The sequence below is a fragment of the Azolla caroliniana genome, unplaced genomic scaffold (genome assembly GCF_043228905.1).
Source record: "Azolla caroliniana isolate FFs.n. ecotype wild unplaced genomic scaffold, voAzoCaro1.0.p SCAF_13, whole genome shotgun sequence".
NCBI lineage: Eukaryota > Viridiplantae > Streptophyta > Polypodiopsida > Salviniales > Salviniaceae > Azolla > Azolla caroliniana.
Window position 1 is genome coordinate 17,051,071 of NW_028230448.1, and position 17,593 is coordinate 17,068,663.

The window sequence follows — 17,593 nt, forward strand, 5'->3', positions numbered from 1 at the left end:
CTTTGCTTGCTTTGGTGTACATACAAGGATTGTGACACAGTATATAAAACAAAATACCACCAGAACACAGAGAGAGAGAGAGAGAGAGAGAGAGAGCAGCAGCAGCAGCAACAGTAATAAACAAAAAGGACAACAACAATTCGCAAATATGAGTGTGGAGGAAAGAGAAAGGAAGAGAAAGAGAGGGGGAGAGGAAAGGAGAAGCAATGGATTTTGATGCCTGTATACAGAAGGAAAGGCAGCTTTATTTTCCTTTTCTCTCTTTCTCTTTGTTTGTATTCCAGGCACGACGCACCCATTGGAGCTGCAGCAGAGCTGAAAGAATAATAATAGTAATAGTAAATACTACTACCCGATGAGAAATCACAAATGAATGACCTGTGAGTGCGCTATCTTTTTCTCTTCCTTCACTTTTTTCTTTTTTCTTTTTTTGCTTCCTCCTCCTCCTCCTCCTTCTTTCCTTCATTTTTTTACTCCTCCCCTACCCTCCATTTTTGATGGGTTCTTGTTTTCCTTTTCTTTATTTTTTTCTTTCATGGAATTTTGTCTTTAGTTTTTTTCCGCTCCCTGAGGTTTGTTTTCTTTATTTTGGCTGGGTTTTTGTGCGAAATCATTTTTACTTTTTTGGGGATTTTTTTTTTTTTTTTTTTTTTTTGTGGGGCATTCATTTTGCTTTCTCTTCTTGTTGGGTGTGGTTTTGATTTCGATTTCTTTTATTTTTTTATTTTTTAAATTTAAATTATCTAAATTGTTTTTTGGGGTGGGTTCTTACTTACCCTTTGGCACCAGATTTACCTGGTTTGCTTCTTGTTGTCTTTTGATTCCAGTCTCATCTAATTTTTGGTGAAGAACTTCTTTTGGTTTAATCCTCTAATAAGTTTTTTAACTTTCTGCACGAATCTTCTCTGCCCTCTCTCATTCAAGGGAAATCTAATCTAGTAACTAGAGCTTGGCTAATGATCATTCTGTCTGTTCTATCCAGTAAATATCTCAATCTCATAACCATTAATTTTTAGTTCAATTGTCGGTTTCTTTACATTAGATCTCTGTAGCATAAACAGTTCGAAAAATCATTTTCTGTTTCTCTGATCAATTTGAATGGCGAGTTCGATTGGTGAGGTCAATCAGAGAGGTGGGGCTCTCATTGTTTATTTTTTCATAATTATTAATTCGATTGTTAACTTGGATTCTCAATGAATCTCCCTCTCATTGCTCCCATCCATCATCAAATCTTCAATAATTGATGTGATTCTGAATAAATCTTCACTTTCATAGTTTTATCATCATCAAATTGAGTAAAAGCTTGATGGATCTTTTTTTATTCTGAATGATTCTCCACCTCATTGATCAAATCATCAAAAATGGGTATTAGAAAGTGATGATGAGCCCTATGATCTTTTTCAGCCGAGGTGATGTAGACGTGGGTGTTTATTGCAGCTATGGTTATTATGGTTATGCCATTCCTGTTTTGTTACTGTTCTTCTGTATTATCACACAAACTATATATGGTGGCGGGGGTAGCAAGTGGCCAGGTCATCATGAGGTCTTTTCCAATGATGAGGGTTCATTAAGTGCAGCTCCATCATTCTTAAACTTTAGTGGCAGCAGCACCACCTGGAATGTGTCCACTGTGGAACAAACAATCCTGGTGAGTTGCGATGCCACAAGACAAAGCCCGCCTGGATTCATAACGACAGTGTTTCTTGCAAATGGAGCATTTGCCTTTGGTTGTAGCCTGGCACACGTGGAAGCAATCGGCACCGGCTCTGCCACTGGCAGCGCTACGGTGCTTTCCAACAATTATGTCAAGAAGAGGACTTATTTCTTGAGTGTGGCCATCTCAAGGGCGAACTTTCCAAATGTGCCTATCTGGGTTGCCAATCGTGACCGCCCAGTGAGTGACAATGCCACCCTGGCAGCCAATTCGGTCGGGGGGATCCTCCTCATCGATGCTGATGGCTCTGTGGCATGGGACTCCCACACTGCAAACATCTCAGGAATCCATCTTGCTCCCAATGGAAACCTCATCTTCCTTGATGCCCAGGGTTCGATGCTCTGGCAGAGCTTTGATGAGCCAATAGATGTGCTTGTTCCGGGACAATCCCTTAAGCCAAACCGGTCACTCGTGTCGGGTTTCTCTTCAGTTTCTCAGCCCGTCATTGTTGGAATGCGGCCTCCGACAGGAAATTTCACTGCTGACATGAAGCCTGGTGGCCTTGTTCTATATGAACACTCAGGCTCCACACAACCACTTCCTTACTATGCCATCAAGTATCCTTTTGTTCCATCCACACTTGAAGACACCCTATTTAGCCCCTGCAATCATAGCCAGTTGCTTCTCACCCAAACTAACCTTACCTTGATACAAGTCCAACAAGGCTCATATGATACTCCTTTGCCACCCTACTGTGGTACTCCAATATTGATTAGTTCTAATGGAGCTGATGGTAATAACACTTCATCTACCTCCACTGTCAATGATAATCCATTTGTCAGTTCTAGTTCTTTGCCAGATAGTGGCATTGCATTTGTTAGGCTAGATGCAGATGGAAATATCAGGGCATATCATCATGATTTCAAGGCCTCTTTTGATCTGTTCGAATCCACTAGCAAGAAAGGTTTGTGTGGAATTCCAAATGCATGTGGACCTTATGGTATCTGCTTTCTCCAGACATCAGGAGAGTCTTTGACAAATGTGCCGGCAGCTGGAATTGCAGGATGCCAATGCCCTACAAGCAATCAGACTGATGGTACTGGTATGGCATCCATCTTCACAGAAGTGGAAGGCATTAAAGAATACTTGTTGACAACCACCACATGCACATTGAGGGAGGTAGTTAATATTCAAGCTAGCTACAATGTCTGCACCACCTCTCACAAATTCTTTGATGTGGAGGATGTTGATTACTTTGCCAATGATTACATCAATGCTTCGCTCATCTGTGATTCTTTTGACATTTGTAAAGCGGCATGTGCAAGCAACTGCACGTGCCGTGCAGCTTTCTATAGGGCAGTGTCACGCCAGTGCTTTCTGCACGAAAATGTGTTATCGATGATTCATGTTCCAACATTTGGGGCCTATAGGGCGTCCATCAAATATTGGCAAGAGCTCAACAGTGAGGAGCAAAAAAAATCAGAAACCAGATTAATTGTTGGCATCAGCATATCATCAGTGGCATCAATTGCATTTCTAGTGATATGGCGCATGTATAAGGGACGCCAGCCAAAATTGGTCATGGATGCAGCAGGTGACGCCGCAGATCAGGATATGCAGCTCTTGGCATCACTGCCTGGGCAGCCACGGAGGTTCAGCTTCAAAGAACTGAGAGCAGCAACATGCGAGTTTCGATGCAAACTCGGGGTCGGGGGTTTTGGATCTGTGTATAGAGGAATGCTACATGATGGATCTCTCGTAGCAGTAAAGCAGCTCGAATTTCATGCTGTCAACAAGACAACTCAGGCTGGGCTAAAGGAATTCCGAAACGAAGTGATTGCGCTGAGCAACATCAACCATCAGAACTTGGTGCACTTGAGGGGATTCTGTGCTGATGGGCCTCACCGGCTTCTGGTTTATGAATTCATGCTTAATGGCTCCCTTGACACCTGGTTGTTCCATTCATCCCAGCCTGCTGCTGCTGCCAATGGCAATAACAATCAACTGGAGAAAGTTTCACGTTGGGCTCACCAGAACGACAGAATACTTGATTCCACCAATATAGTTGTTCCCTCATCCAACAGCTTCAAAGATCAGCACCAACTAGACTGGAAGACACGGCTATCGATCACCATCCACACAGCCCGTGGCCTCTTCTTTCTGCACGAGCAATGTCGGAATCCTATCGTGCATCTTGATGTAAAGCCTCAAAACATCCTGCTCGATGACAATTTCGTTGCTAAGCTCTCAGACTTTGGCTTATCCCGCCTAATAAATGAAGACCAGAGCAGTGCTGTAACGAGGATGAGGGGTACTCCTGGTTACATGGCACCAGAATGCCTAATCTTGACAGATGCCACCGAAAAGAGTGACGTCTACAGCTTTGGCATGGTCTTGTTGGAGATTGTAAGTGGGCGAAAGAATGTAGATGTTTCCAGGTTGGTCCTCTACGGTGATGGCGAGGGATGGTATTTTCCTGCGATGGCTGCCAAAAAATTACAGGAAGGCTGTATCCATGATATTATCGACAAGAATCTACGACAAGGTCATGCTGACAATGTTGTTGATCAGCTCATTCTGGAGCAAGCTAAGAGAGTCATGCAGATTGCCTTCTGGTGCATTCAAGATGAGCCAGCTCTAAGGCCAACTATGGGGAAGGTTTTACTGATGCTCGAAGGATACACACCTGTTCCGCCACCACCATTGTCAAATTTCAACTTCGGAATGCTTTTCCATCGCTCTATTAACATGCAACATCAACAACACCAACGAAAAGAAGCTGAGAATAACAATTCTGGCACTTGTGTAACTTCACCTTCCTCAGGATGCTCCTCCACTACTCAATGTACTGCTGACACTTCAAACAAATATCTTGATTCTGCTTCCACAAACTTGCATTCTCCTTCTACTCATATGCTTAAAACCCCAGTCTCTGACAACCTGGCTCGAGGCGAATCAGAGTCTGGTGTTGTTTCAGACTAGAATGTTGTTGCTCCCATTGTTTTCTCATGGACGATTACCTCCCTATGATCAAAACCTCTCTTTACCAACAAGCATTCACTGGCATCTGCACTAACAAGTACATAAATAAGGAGGAAAGAAAGAGCGAAAGTCACACACTCATTATTTGGTGCTTGAACCCAGATGCCAATTCTTGCTCTCTATGCCCCCTGATGTGGGTTAGAGAAGGGACTTGTTCATTAAATCCATTCCCATACATACATCCATCAGACATGAATTCTTTCAACCATGTGATGAACCATCTTTAATATGAATCAGAAGTCAGTCATTTCAAAGGATGGCCTCTCTTAAGATTAGTTAGGATTGTCCAAATTGTTGTAATCTCAGACCTAAAAATTAGGAGGATTTCCCAATGCAGGAGGAGATAGGCACCCAACTGTTTTATTAACAGAAATTTTCATTCCCACAGTTTGCAAGTGACAAAACAGTTAACCAAATACAATGAATCTTTTAACGAAACCCCTTAAAAGTGTTCAGCAGTGTCCGAAAGAATGCAAGAAAGAAATCTAAATATTACTGAAATCCAATTCAGAACCACATCCTGAAATACAATGACATGCGGGCGTGGGTCTGCATTATCTCCATAGTAGTGGTACCATGGCATCAAAAACATTGCACCACTCCCATTAAAGCATTAGATGGTTGCACCATTGACATACACAAAGAACTTTAGATGATATCAATAGCATATCATGATTGCCTTCATAACAATGGGGTTCTCACTCACTAATGCATTGCCACAATTTGATTCCATCCTCTTTCTGTAATGCTCACAATTTGTTTTGTTTACATTATATTGATAAAACATCATGTCATGCGAACAAAACAACATTAGTTACTCTCATGGTTTCGAAACATACTGCATTGTTCCCCATTTGGACTACTCATGTAGTGGAGGTCCACTTAAGACTTTATATGTCAATACTATAACAAGTTATTGAGAAAAGAGTACTTCTTTGGTGTTGTCATTGCATAATCATACATCTTATTTTGAGGTACAAGTTATATAGAAATACCTCATGTAATCTACTTAGTACTTAAAACTACACAACTTTTAATGTCATTATGATATTCTATTATCCTTGTTGAGCAAACCTCACAAGCACAAATCTAATGAAGAATCTCTCTCTCTCTCTCTCTCTCTCTCTCTCTCTATATATATATATATATATATATATATGATATGATATGTATAGTGTACTAGCTATAGAAACATAGCCAATAGTCCTCAAATAAATGGACAAATGCCACAATCTCACAATCTTTCTAACAAACAAAGAGTCAAGGTTTCGATGCATTGAACCTTTAGGCTAGTCTAGATGTATACATTTCAATAGATAAAGAGGCCATGCATATAATTTTTCTATGTACCGTACATTAGTATGTGTTGTTGTGATTAGGTGAACCATGCTTTCAATGGTGTAGATTTATTTTGTAGAAATATGAGCACTATTATCTCTTTCTCTCTTAGAGGAAGAATCAAAATAAAGGATTTCGTAGGAAATAATTTTTTGATGAGGGCATTTGTCTACTAATAACTTATCTTGGTCCCCCATATTGGAAGATGATGGGACTTACTTTCAAGCAAGAAAGGGTAGAAACTATGATGGTCATTGTGTCAATAGCTTCTAGAAATGTCCTAGCCTAACCATCTAAATGGCAAATGTGTGTTGACCTAGTGTGAAAGAGAGGTCTCGAGGCTAGATGCCACTCATTCCTAGAGCCATCACCAGTTGTGAGACTCGTGTGAGATACTTGTCACTTTTTTTTTGGTCTCGACTCACAACATAAGGTGTATATTCTAGTGTGGATAGAATTAAACGTAAGCTTCATAGTATATGGGAGTGAGCAATATGCTCATCTTGTCGAGGAGAGTGTCACATAATGTCAGTTCTATATTGGTCCTTTAGAGCAAAGTGCAACTTTTGGTTGTGAGATAGAAATTGAAGAATATTTTGAGAATTTGAAAACTAAGAGGTAGTTGTGAACTTGGTGAGGCATTAGATTTATTTTGGTAAATTTCCATTCTAAAAAATTGATTCGATAGCCAAGTAGAGAAAAAAGGAAATACAACAATAAAACACATGAACCTACAAGTTGGGGTCACCGTTAGAGATGGAAGTGTCAACAAAGAACAAGTAATGATTCGTAGGAAACTATAAAATTGAAATTGTTGGTATGAGTTTGGATAGAGCCATTATTTTGTAAATTTGTATTTGTGAAACACATAAGGTTGTATGAGCATCAATGTGAAATTTGTTTTATGTTGTGACAAGCACTTTGATGGCCATAATAGAACTGTTTTGAAATGAACTACATCTCAAAAACTAATAAACCTCACTCTCGCCCAATTTACTATAGAAAGTATGTACTTGTAACATGTGTGGTGAGAAATGCAACATTGTTTTTGCATTGAAATGGATTTCGGTGTAGTGTGGTGTATGTTTGCATTGTAAGTACATGGTTTCTTTTGAGACGCTCTTGTAGGGGATTGTATGATTGTCCACAAGCTAAAGTGCGCACTTTTGGCCTAATTTAATTCTTGAATATTGTTATGCATTTGTTTATAAGATTTGTTCCTCACATGCACCATGGTTGCAATTGTAAAGCAACAACAACAATAGTGTGTGCATCCAATATCAGGCAAACTCAACCTTTTGTCGGAGTTTGAATCCATCAATATATTTTAGGTGTTGCACACTGTGTATTTTTCTCACAGAAAACTCATGACATCCACGAGTTTGGGAACATCGTGGGAAATCTATTAAAGTAATCAATCATCCAATTTGTATTTCTCTTGATTTTAGGGTTGAAACCCACTCTACATTCATTAGTGAGCGTAATATGATTAGCTTGTAGAAGGTACCCTCTATGCCTCTTTCCATATCCCATTATTGGTTCACACATTCTCCATCTTTCAGCCTCATGTTGATGAATTCAATTCCAACATTTTGCTTGATGGCCTACCAGAAAACCTAGTCTCGCGAAGCCCTTATAACCAAAATCACAAACTTGCAAGTTGGTGTCCTATCAAAATGATTACATAAACACTTTTATATGTTACATCAAACAGACATTGCAAATGGGAAATTATATATGATAAACGGATGGGAACATGACCATGTCAAATAAGAGTTGTTGTAGTTTGATCAGAGAAAAACATCAAAACCCAATTACAAGATTTGAAATGTTGTGCTTCACGAATTTTCAATCTCCATTGCGGAAATAATTCAATTCAAGCATATTTAAATTTGTGGGTTTGTTGAGTTCATATAAGTGGGCTCGACTATTATTAGCTGCCCAACTGTAACAATAACTTTATATGTAATTGATCTATAATTGTTTTTTACTAGTCTTGTGATGAAAGCTTATGCTTGTGTCACATGGTGAATGGGAAACTCAACCTGCTATTAGAAACCGTCATAAAGAAAAATGGGTACATATTGATATTAGAAGATGCTTCACCATTTACGCACCTTTGTCTTATAGAAAGAATGAAAAGAAATAGATGTGAAACTACTTTGATGAAGACATGCGATAAGTTTAGCATGTGTCGACCTAGCACATCTACCCCTTGATCCACATGGCACGGAAACAACAATTGGGTAAACTAGTTTTCTATGTCTTTAAAATTGAGAGCATATCCCAAAAGGATATGTGACACGTTCTTGGTGTCTTTCACTCTCTCTTTCTGTCTAAATGTTCAATATTTATTGAACACTATCTCTTCTCTCCTCACCCCCCTCCCATTCCTTTTTTCAATAAAGACTACCATACTATGCACAAAAGATATAAATGCAAAAGATCACTTCCAACCATTAAAGATATTGCATATGTTGCAAATGTCACACCAATAGATATATATATATATATATATATGTCAGATATTGTGTAGCACTAAATGACAATCATACATTTCTGCAAGTGAATAAATTTCAAGAGACTTCCAAATTGAGAATTATCATAATCTGAAGACACCACTCAAGCAATGGATGGACATAACAAAGGAACAATTTGTGTGTTTGCTGAATTGGTCCCCCTTGCCCCTTCTCTCTTGTTGTTGGTTTGGTGGTTTATATAATAACATCAAAGTCATGAAATTAAGAAAACCCCAAGTTTGTCCCTCACCATGGACTAGGCCCCGTTTCATCGATCACAATCAGTCTGGAACAATTGGTCTCTCGTGGACATTAAGAAGATATCTATCTACCTCTCCCCTCTCACATACACATTTTGGCTATGCAATTGCATTACTAATAGGAAAAGAGTTGGCATGAAACACACACATATAATCGATGGGTATCCATTAATGATATGGATGATTATTGCCTACATTTTTTAATGGATAATAATATGGATGATGGATGTAGCAAAGGAAAAGAGACCTTTCTAATCATGTTAGGTCTTGTATGAATTAGTTGTTATTTGATGGGTTTAACAATTTGAAAGTTTACCTTGATCTCACACACATCAATATGGAACAAGTTAAGCAATTTCGTATCTTAATTTATTTTCCACATTGTATATATATTGAAAGCTATATGTGTTGACGGGCTTGTCAAACTCGTGATAAATGTAGCTCATCATGCCCAAGCATCTTTTTGTTTTTTTAAAGGTAGATAAATCGAAGAATGCATACATGTAATGCACATGCATCTTTTTGGTCTTTTAAAAAGGGTAGACCAAATAATCTAAGAATCATGCAAGTAGTAGTAATACGTTGGCCGTCGATGACGATGACACCATTTATGTATATATTTAAACTAAAAGGGGCAAGTGTCTAAAACAATGTCTAGTCATTGAACAAATCCATTGAAATGTTCATTTTTTGATCCTATCTCATGTGCTAATGTGTGTCCACGTAAGCGCACTCGAACTTTACTTAGAACCCAGAGTTGTATATTTAAAGCGGAACTCTTACAACCCAAATCTCCATTCCAATATATCAAAACCCCAAACCAAAAGAACGTCCATACCCACCTAAACAATATGCATCGCCCAAGTGTAGACACCAAGTATAACAAGTCATATAAGAGGCTTTGTGTGGTGGATGAGGAAGGGGGCGAGGACGAAGACGTGGACGTGGCGGTGTCCAAGAATGGAGGGATGTCCGCGGCGGGGGCCAAAACCACGACGAAGCCGGTTTCAAATGTGCATGACCCTGTCCATAGATTGGCCATGGCGCGGCACGAGTTCGGTGAGCACGGGGGTGTGAACATGTCGATCGAGGCATCGGCCACATTCACAGTGATGGAGCCTGAGACGCTCGGGAAGCTCTTCACGGGCGAGCTGGGGCCGGACATGGACTTTTACATATATAGCCGACACTTCAACCCAACGGTGCTCAATCTGGGCCGACAGATCGCGGCCATCGAAGGGACGGAGGCCGCGTATTGTACGTCGAGCGGCATGTCGGCCATCGCGTGCGTGTTGCTCCAGCTATGCGGCCACGGGGACCACATCGTGGCATCGAACCGGCTCTACGGGGGAACCTATGCGCTCCTCGGACACTTCTTGCCGCGTGCATGCGGGATCACGACAACCTTCGTAGACACGGACTGCGGCACCCCCGATGAGGTGGCGGAGAGGGTGAGGATGGCGATCGCCTCGGCCCCTACGAAGATCCTCTACCTTGAATCCGTGTCGAACCCGACATTGTGTGTCGCGGACATCCCACGCCTCTCGGCTATTGCGCATGGTCACCCCGGTGGTCGTCATGTCACCGTCGTGGTCGACAACACTTTTGCACCCATGGTCTTGTCGCCCATCCGCCTCGGTGCCGATGTCGTGGTCCACAGCGTCACCAAGTACATGAGCGGGTGCGCCGACATACTCGCCGGGGCCGTGTGCGGCCCCGCTTCGCTCATTGATGACATGATGGGCCTTCAACAAGGCGCGCTCATGCTTCTCGGCCCCACGATGAACCCCAAAGTCGCATTCGAGCTGTCCGAGAGGCTCCCCCACCTCGCACTCCGCATGAAGGAGCACTGTCGCAGGGCGATGACTTATGCCACGAGGCTACGAGGCCTCGGATTGAATGTGATCTACCCCGGGCTCCATGACCACCCGCAACACGAGCTTTTAAAGAGTCTCGCGAACCCGGGGTATGGCTTTGGTGGCATTTTGGGCCTTGATTTGTGCACCAAGGAGAAAGCCAACAAGTTGATCCATTATCTGCAAAACAATGTCCAGTTCGGGTTTATAGCCGTAAGCCTGGGCTACTACGAGACACTTATGTCTTGTCCAGGTTCGAGCACTAGTAGTGAGATGAATGAGGAAGAGCAAGAGAAATCTGGCATTTCCCCGGGTCTTATTCGAATGTCTATCGGATATTCAGGTACTCTAGAACAACGATGGAACCAATTACTTGACGCCCTTATCACCCTCAAGCTTGTCCATTAGGTAAAACACCATGATGAGAACATAATGTTCATATATCACTAATTTCCCCCTCTGTTCTCCACGTGATTATCATTATTTAACAATTATGTACATATGGCATATTTCTTGCATGACACTATAAAATTGTTGTATATTGTTTGTTGCATGTTTTATTTGTTGTCTTCTCAGCCCCTATAATGAGTTCGATGGAAGGTGTAGCTCTAATGTATATGTGTATAGCAATAACTGCAATTGCTAATTGTTACATTATGCACCTGTTACTTTGGCCTTATTATCATTGCAACATAATCTCAAAATGGTCTTTGTTAACTACATCTCGCACAATTACTCCTTTAAATTGATTCAAATGGTAGCATGCCATAAAATGATGTATTTTATCTAGAGGTTTCTTCACATTGTAACACAATTGATACAAGAACAACCCCAACGAAAAATGATGGAAGGTATTTTTCAATACAACTACATATATTAGGCATTATATCCTTGGTATAATATTAACATGAAAATAATATAATTTCGTGTTTTGGTTCAGAAAGGATCCATCCAATGCTAGTCTCGAACTACAAGAGTAGGACCTTATCTTATGAGGCCAATGTCCTTGTAAATATATTCAGTTCCGAAAATTACGTTATTTTTTAAGTTGATTTTAGTTTGTCTTTTTATGCAGCCACATAAAAAACCATGTTGAATGAAACTCTCATTGTTTGTGTAGTTTATTAGAAACTTATAATCTGCTTCTTTTGTTTTGTGCTTCAATAACACGTGATCTTAAGTCTTTTCTGAGCACTTTATTGGTTGCTGTACGTGGGAGTTCAGAAGCAATGATCACAGAGCTTACCTATAAGATACAGAATCAAAAGCTTAGAAAATGTGGAAAAAACTTTTTTTTACTGATGTACAAAATAGGTTACATTGGAATTGAGAGGCTATGTATGTCTATGATCACTATCATTGAACTGTTTTGTTACCTTGAAAAGAGGATTGAGCTGAGATTGCAATCCTTTTGTAAACTCCGAAGATAAGTTCAGCTTTTCAGCATCACCATTATCAAGGACAGCGAAGATCACTAATTCATCTGGTCCACCACCATATGGTGGAACTGCAACAGCAGCTGTCTCAATGATATGGTTATTCACTTGATTGCAAACCCTCTCAATCTCCACAGCACTAACCTGCACACACACATACACAAAGCTAGATGTCTTTTTTGGGGTCAGGGAAACGAAATTAAACAGACTCATTGATCTCTTACTTAAACTAGATCATTGTGAATGATACTACATCAATCCATTAACCATTTTCTGACTTTAACATTTGAACTTGTCCTTGTAACTACACATCAGTGTATATATTTATTCTATCTGGAGTATTCTATGGGTACACATGCAGAACGATGAATTGGGGTGCCCAATTCATCTTATTCACACAACCCTAATCATTTATTTCTTCAGTTATCATGCTGATTTCGGCAGGTGCACTGGTGGTTCTATTCGCCCAAAAAACCATGAAATAAAATTTAGGAATGAGAAACCTTAATGCCTCCAAGATTCATAGTATCATCAGCTCGACCATGTGATTTATAAAATCCACCAACAGTTCGTTCAAAAACATCCCCATGTCTCCTCAATATCTATACACAGAAACACAGTTTTAATTCCCCATGTCAGCTCAGTGCTTTGTTATTAGAAATCAAAGAACTGTTTTTCTAACCAGTAAATTTTGTTTGTACACGTACCACTCCTTCATGGATAGGCATCCCACTATAATATATCTTGTTGTGATCCGCATTTAGCAATTTATGTGATGCTCCTAGCATTGGCTTCAAGGCAATCTCTCCAATACATGGTTCCTCATCAGCCTTGTTGGAGGAAAAATAAGCTTAAAAAAATATACCCTCTCTCTCAAACCTTCAAAAAGAATCATTCAGTATTTGATTTCCTAGTTTCATTGATATCTGCATCGAAACTATAATTATTGCGACATGTCTGTATTAATTATCGTGATTAAAACCTTCATTTTCCATAACATCTGCATTTGCTTGTTCAAGATTCAGGAATGTGTTTTCTAAATTTCTATGTGGCCAAGTCATGAATTTGTTGTAAATCTGGCTATTACTGAACCCCGATACTCAAGAAAATTGTCTACTGAGACAATAATCATCGAAATAGAAATAAATGGAAGAAGGTGGAAATTTTACATATGGTTGTCCTTGTTCATTGAGGATAACAAAAGAAGTTGTCATGCTGGGGGTGCTGAAGTGAGCAAAAGCTTGTGGCTGCAAGGATGATCCCAGAAGAAAGGCTGATGCAAGCTCAGTCCCCCCACATGCTTCTAGTATTGGTTTATATGATGCCCGAGCACTAAGCCATAAGTCATCATCAACACTGGATGCTTCACCTGTAGAGCAGAAGGTTCTAAACCCACATGAAAAGAAGGAATATCATCATTCTTGTACGATAACCATTTATATGCATATGTGTGGTAGTCTCAGTAAATGAAAACAATACTTCAGTTACTGAAATCTATCAATGAACAATACACCCTAGGAAACATATTAATATTCAGTCTTGAGCATAAAAAAAACTGACACAAAATACTCCATATTGAGAACTTATCACCTTATTGTTGACCAATCAAGCCCATCCATGCAGCTACTTTTCCTCCAAGTCTTCACAATCGTTGGCACGGTACCTAATATCGTAACTTGTGCATCCTGATAAAGGGAACACCATGATCAATCAAGACAAATCAATGAATCTGTTACTCTAATCCTAGTTCCATCAATCTAATGGCTGCTGTCTGGGTTTAAGATTTAGGATTCAGCATGCCTGTACAAATTCCCCAAATCCTCGATGCAGTGGTGACCCATTATAAAGACCAATTGTTGCTCCATTAAGAAAGCTTGCATACAGCACCATTGGCCCAACCATCCATCCGAGGTTTGTCGGCCAAACAAACACATCACCAACTTTGACATCCATGTGTGCCCACGACTCTGCTCCTAGCCTTATAGGCTCTAGATGTGAATAAGGTATGGCCTTTGGTTCCCCTTCATAAAGTGCAAAGGCTGATTTAATTCCAAACTTTATTCAAAAAACATCCTATCACAATAACTGCTATAACAATCACCTGAAGTTCCTGATGAAAACAAGATGTTTGTATGTGATTCTATCTGCTGTGGCACAGCCTCATATTTAAACGATCTAATAAAAAACCATCCTACTCTCAGCATATTCTATGATATTACAATGTATCTCAGACAACTCCATAGACGAATTATAATGCAGATTAACATTTTCCTGCACACAAATTATGAAGCAGATTCCCTTTCCTATACCATTGTGTAACAGGCAAATAGGATCTTGTATCAAATGTATGAAACAGACCCAGAAAACATCTCGCAGATTTGCAAAACAAAATAAAAAATGTCAATTTGTTTTAGGAAAGATTGAATACCCAATTGATAACAAACTTAGTGGAGCAAAATGCTTGCATGCAGCCATGAAAAAACGTCATAAATAAACCATAGATTGAATTACACCAATCGAGTAACCCACACGACAAGATTGCTTGAAGACATCAGCCTGCAGAGACTACAATTTTTTGGCTCCTTTGTATGCATAAAGAAGACAGAGCTGTGGGAAACCACTCGCAATAAATGTGGAGTAACAAAGTGAAAATGCATAACTTTGTCAACCCCATACAGAAAATAAACACATGGAGGTTCAATTGCAAGCATCCACAAAAGGTACTCCAATACCCGAGAAAGCCCATCACTCAGCATAGTGCCCTTTGAAAACTCCAGTCCAGCTTATCATACTCCTCAAGATCCAAAAGCGAAGTCGAAAAAAGATTATGGGAAACATGGGCATTATAAAATGAGTGGTGGCCCTGATACATGTGAATCATATGCTGTATTCATAATCTTAAGACATTGTAACAAGGTTGGCGATGCCCCTTTAGTACTATAATGATGTTTTTCAAGAAACAAAATCAGACCAGGAGTGTGCATTTTACAGATATTGACTCACATATCCAGTACGAAACAAGCAATGAGTCTTTAATCAATTGCTAGTATATTAACCACATTAAAATTATCATATTCAGAATTTATTAACATAAAACCATCATGCAAACCACATGAAAAAATTATGCTAGAGAGGTCATGAAAAGTAGATGTACCCAGATTCATTTCCTGCCAAATTTAAAAAAGTTCTCCATGAGATATCGCCACCCCTGAGTGTCATCGTGAGACTGTTTTCATTTGCAGGCAAAACAATAGCCATAGGAGACTGGGCTTCAAGTACTCGGCTATAAGAGGAAATTTGTGAATGGGTATTTTCATTTTATTGCTGGAAAATAACCCAAAAAAACATTTCTTAGCATAAAAAAAATGATCCTTTTATTTTTATACCTGTAGAGTGGAATCGTTTTCCCACCTCTGAAAATGACATCCTAGAAAATAAATATAAAAGAAGCCAATGTCATATGTTACCAGACATGTTTTATTACCTTATCAAACAGTGTATAGAAACAAATTTCCATATTACCTGAGTGAAGATAGCTTTGGCATTTGATACTCGTAGGCGCATAGCTATCTCTGGAGGAGCAAAGCTGTCAGCAATACTGGCTACAACATAGCCAGCCAAAATGATTGCCAAATATATAATAACACTGTTACAGTGCATTGGCATGGCTATTGCAAAAACATCTCCCTTCTGAAATCCTAGTGTATCAAGTGCTGTAGCGACCCGACTACACATGCAATCGATTCAATTAGAAGAAACTTGATATGACTTTATGAATTGAAACAGTCTTTTGTCCAATGAGATGGAAAAGTGAAATAATGAGATTATTATTAACTTGACAATTGTACGGAGTTCCCCATAGGTCATGCTATATAAGGATGTCTGGCCTTCATTCCTCCATATGATTGCTCTACTCAAATCTGTCTTCCCTCTGCTTGGCTTGGGCAAGAGACAGCATTCTGCAGCATTTATAACTGCTTCTGGAAGCCACGTGCCACCTGGCCGTAATTTGTTGGGAGCACGAAATACACACTCATATGGAGCATGAAAATGAACGCTGATCTCATTGAGCACAAGAGGCCAATAAACCTGTAAAGCAGAAAGAGACTATTAATCCATCAAAATACATTAGCATATGCGTGCACACTTTTTTTTCGTTTTTCGTCATGCCAATAAATAATATCTGGAAATGAAACTCTTGTCCAGACAATGAATAAGAACATGATAAGTGTTAAAAGCTCCTAAAAGATTAGCACTGAAGAAAGAGGATATGCAACGTCGAGAGCATGAATGGACACAGATCAAGTGTTAACAAAATCTTAATTTTAGTAAAACCAGAACTTCACATCATCTGAAGTATCTAATACGACATTCAATGTGCATAGCTATCAAGCATTCAGAGATCAAGAAGAACCTATGTCCCTCAGAAGAATTTGTGCCTAACACATGAAAGAATGAACTGATATAAGAAAACCAGGCAAGAAATAGAGCAAACCAAAAAACTCACTTCCGGATGGTCCGCTGAGAATTTAAGAAAAGCATTGAAGCTCTCAATAGGATTACTGTAGGATATACCTAACAGCTCTTTACCCTTGGCCTCCATCAGCTTACCCAGATTCGTTTCATTTGCTATCTCCCTGATCCATGACAGCAATGAATTCAATCCCAAAAGGTCAGATTAGTTTGCATGCTTTTTTTGTGGGGGGGGGGAATCAAATACACATCCCTGGATGAAGCATTCTCATATTTCGAGTTCAATGTACAAATCTCTCTTTTAAAACCATTACCAAAGCAAAGAGGAGGGGATCCATTCTAAATTTCTATCCAAGTATCTAATTTTGCCATCACTTGGGAAAGGTATAGGGGAGAGGTAACTTACATGGTAGGAATCCAAGCAAGAGGAGGGCCCATGTTCTTGGCATCCCAATTCTTGTAGATGGAGCAATACATCAGCCTGTGGAGAGAGTGAGGATGAGTAGGTTTGAGGAGCTCCGTAGAGACCCTGCTCCATATCGAAGGGGGGGAGGTGCCGCTCCGCGAGACGGCTTCCGCGAGGCCTTCGGCGAAAGCATGGGCTTCCGATGGTGAGATGCCAGCAGAAAGGAGGTGATGGGGGGTGAGCTGGTGGAGTGAAGGGTACTGTTGGTCTGCTTCAGAGGGGTGAGGGGTGAGGGGTGAGGCCATTGCAAAGAGTTTGGGTTTGAGTCGCGAAACCGGTACACAAAAAACCTGTTTGTGTGTCAGGGGACTCCAAAAGAAAAAGAAAAGAAAAGACTGAATGAAGAAGAAGAAGAAAGAGCACGTATTGATGATACATATATCGCATAAAAACGTGATAAATGTGTTCGTGCAAAGCATTCAAACGTTTGAATACGTTTGATTAAAACGAACGCGTTTGAAAAGAAGAAAAAGAAGAAGAAGAAGAAGGAAAAACGCGTGCTCCTTTGAACTTTCTTCTTCTTCTTCTTCTTCTTCTTCTTCTTCTTCT

At 40.0% G+C, this 17,593-nt stretch overlaps 3 protein-coding genes across 3 annotated transcripts; 2 read left to right on the top strand and 1 right to left on the bottom strand.

The window, feature by feature from the left end:
* The first annotated feature begins 347 nt into the window (after nucleotides 1-347).
* On the top strand, nucleotides 348-5,078 carry LOC147856427 (G-type lectin S-receptor-like serine/threonine-protein kinase SD2-5). The gene is made up of 2 exons (XM_087329245.1): nucleotides 348-380; nucleotides 1,405-5,078. Exons 1-2 carry the CDS (start codon nucleotides 370-372, stop codon nucleotides 4,634-4,636), a joined length of 3,243 nt encoding a protein of 1,080 aa, XP_087185371.1. The 5' UTR covers nucleotides 348-369; the 3' UTR covers nucleotides 4,637-5,078.
* A 4,547-nt stretch (nucleotides 5,079-9,625) lies between these two features.
* Nucleotides 9,626-11,389, top strand: LOC147856428 (methionine gamma-lyase-like). The gene has a single exon (XM_087329914.1). It carries the CDS (start codon nucleotides 9,665-9,667, stop codon nucleotides 11,075-11,077), a length of 1,413 nt encoding a protein of 470 aa, XP_087186040.1. The 5' UTR covers nucleotides 9,626-9,664; the 3' UTR covers nucleotides 11,078-11,389.
* Nucleotides 11,390-11,543: 154 nt separating this feature from the next.
* On the bottom strand, nucleotides 11,544-17,304 carry LOC147856429 (putative CoA ligase CCL12). The gene is made up of 14 exons (XM_087329913.1): nucleotides 16,985-17,304; nucleotides 16,613-16,742; nucleotides 15,941-16,194; nucleotides 15,628-15,832; nucleotides 15,492-15,532; nucleotides 15,260-15,388; nucleotides 14,207-14,280; nucleotides 13,906-14,126; nucleotides 13,696-13,790; nucleotides 13,275-13,491; nucleotides 12,813-12,935; nucleotides 12,609-12,707; nucleotides 12,046-12,249; nucleotides 11,544-11,915 (listed from the first exon to the last, which is right to left on the bottom strand). Exons 1-14 carry the CDS (start codon nucleotides 17,287-17,289, stop codon nucleotides 11,802-11,804), a joined length of 2,211 nt encoding a protein of 736 aa, XP_087186039.1. The 5' UTR covers nucleotides 17,290-17,304; the 3' UTR covers nucleotides 11,544-11,801.
* Between the last annotated feature and the right edge of the window lie 289 nt (nucleotides 17,305-17,593).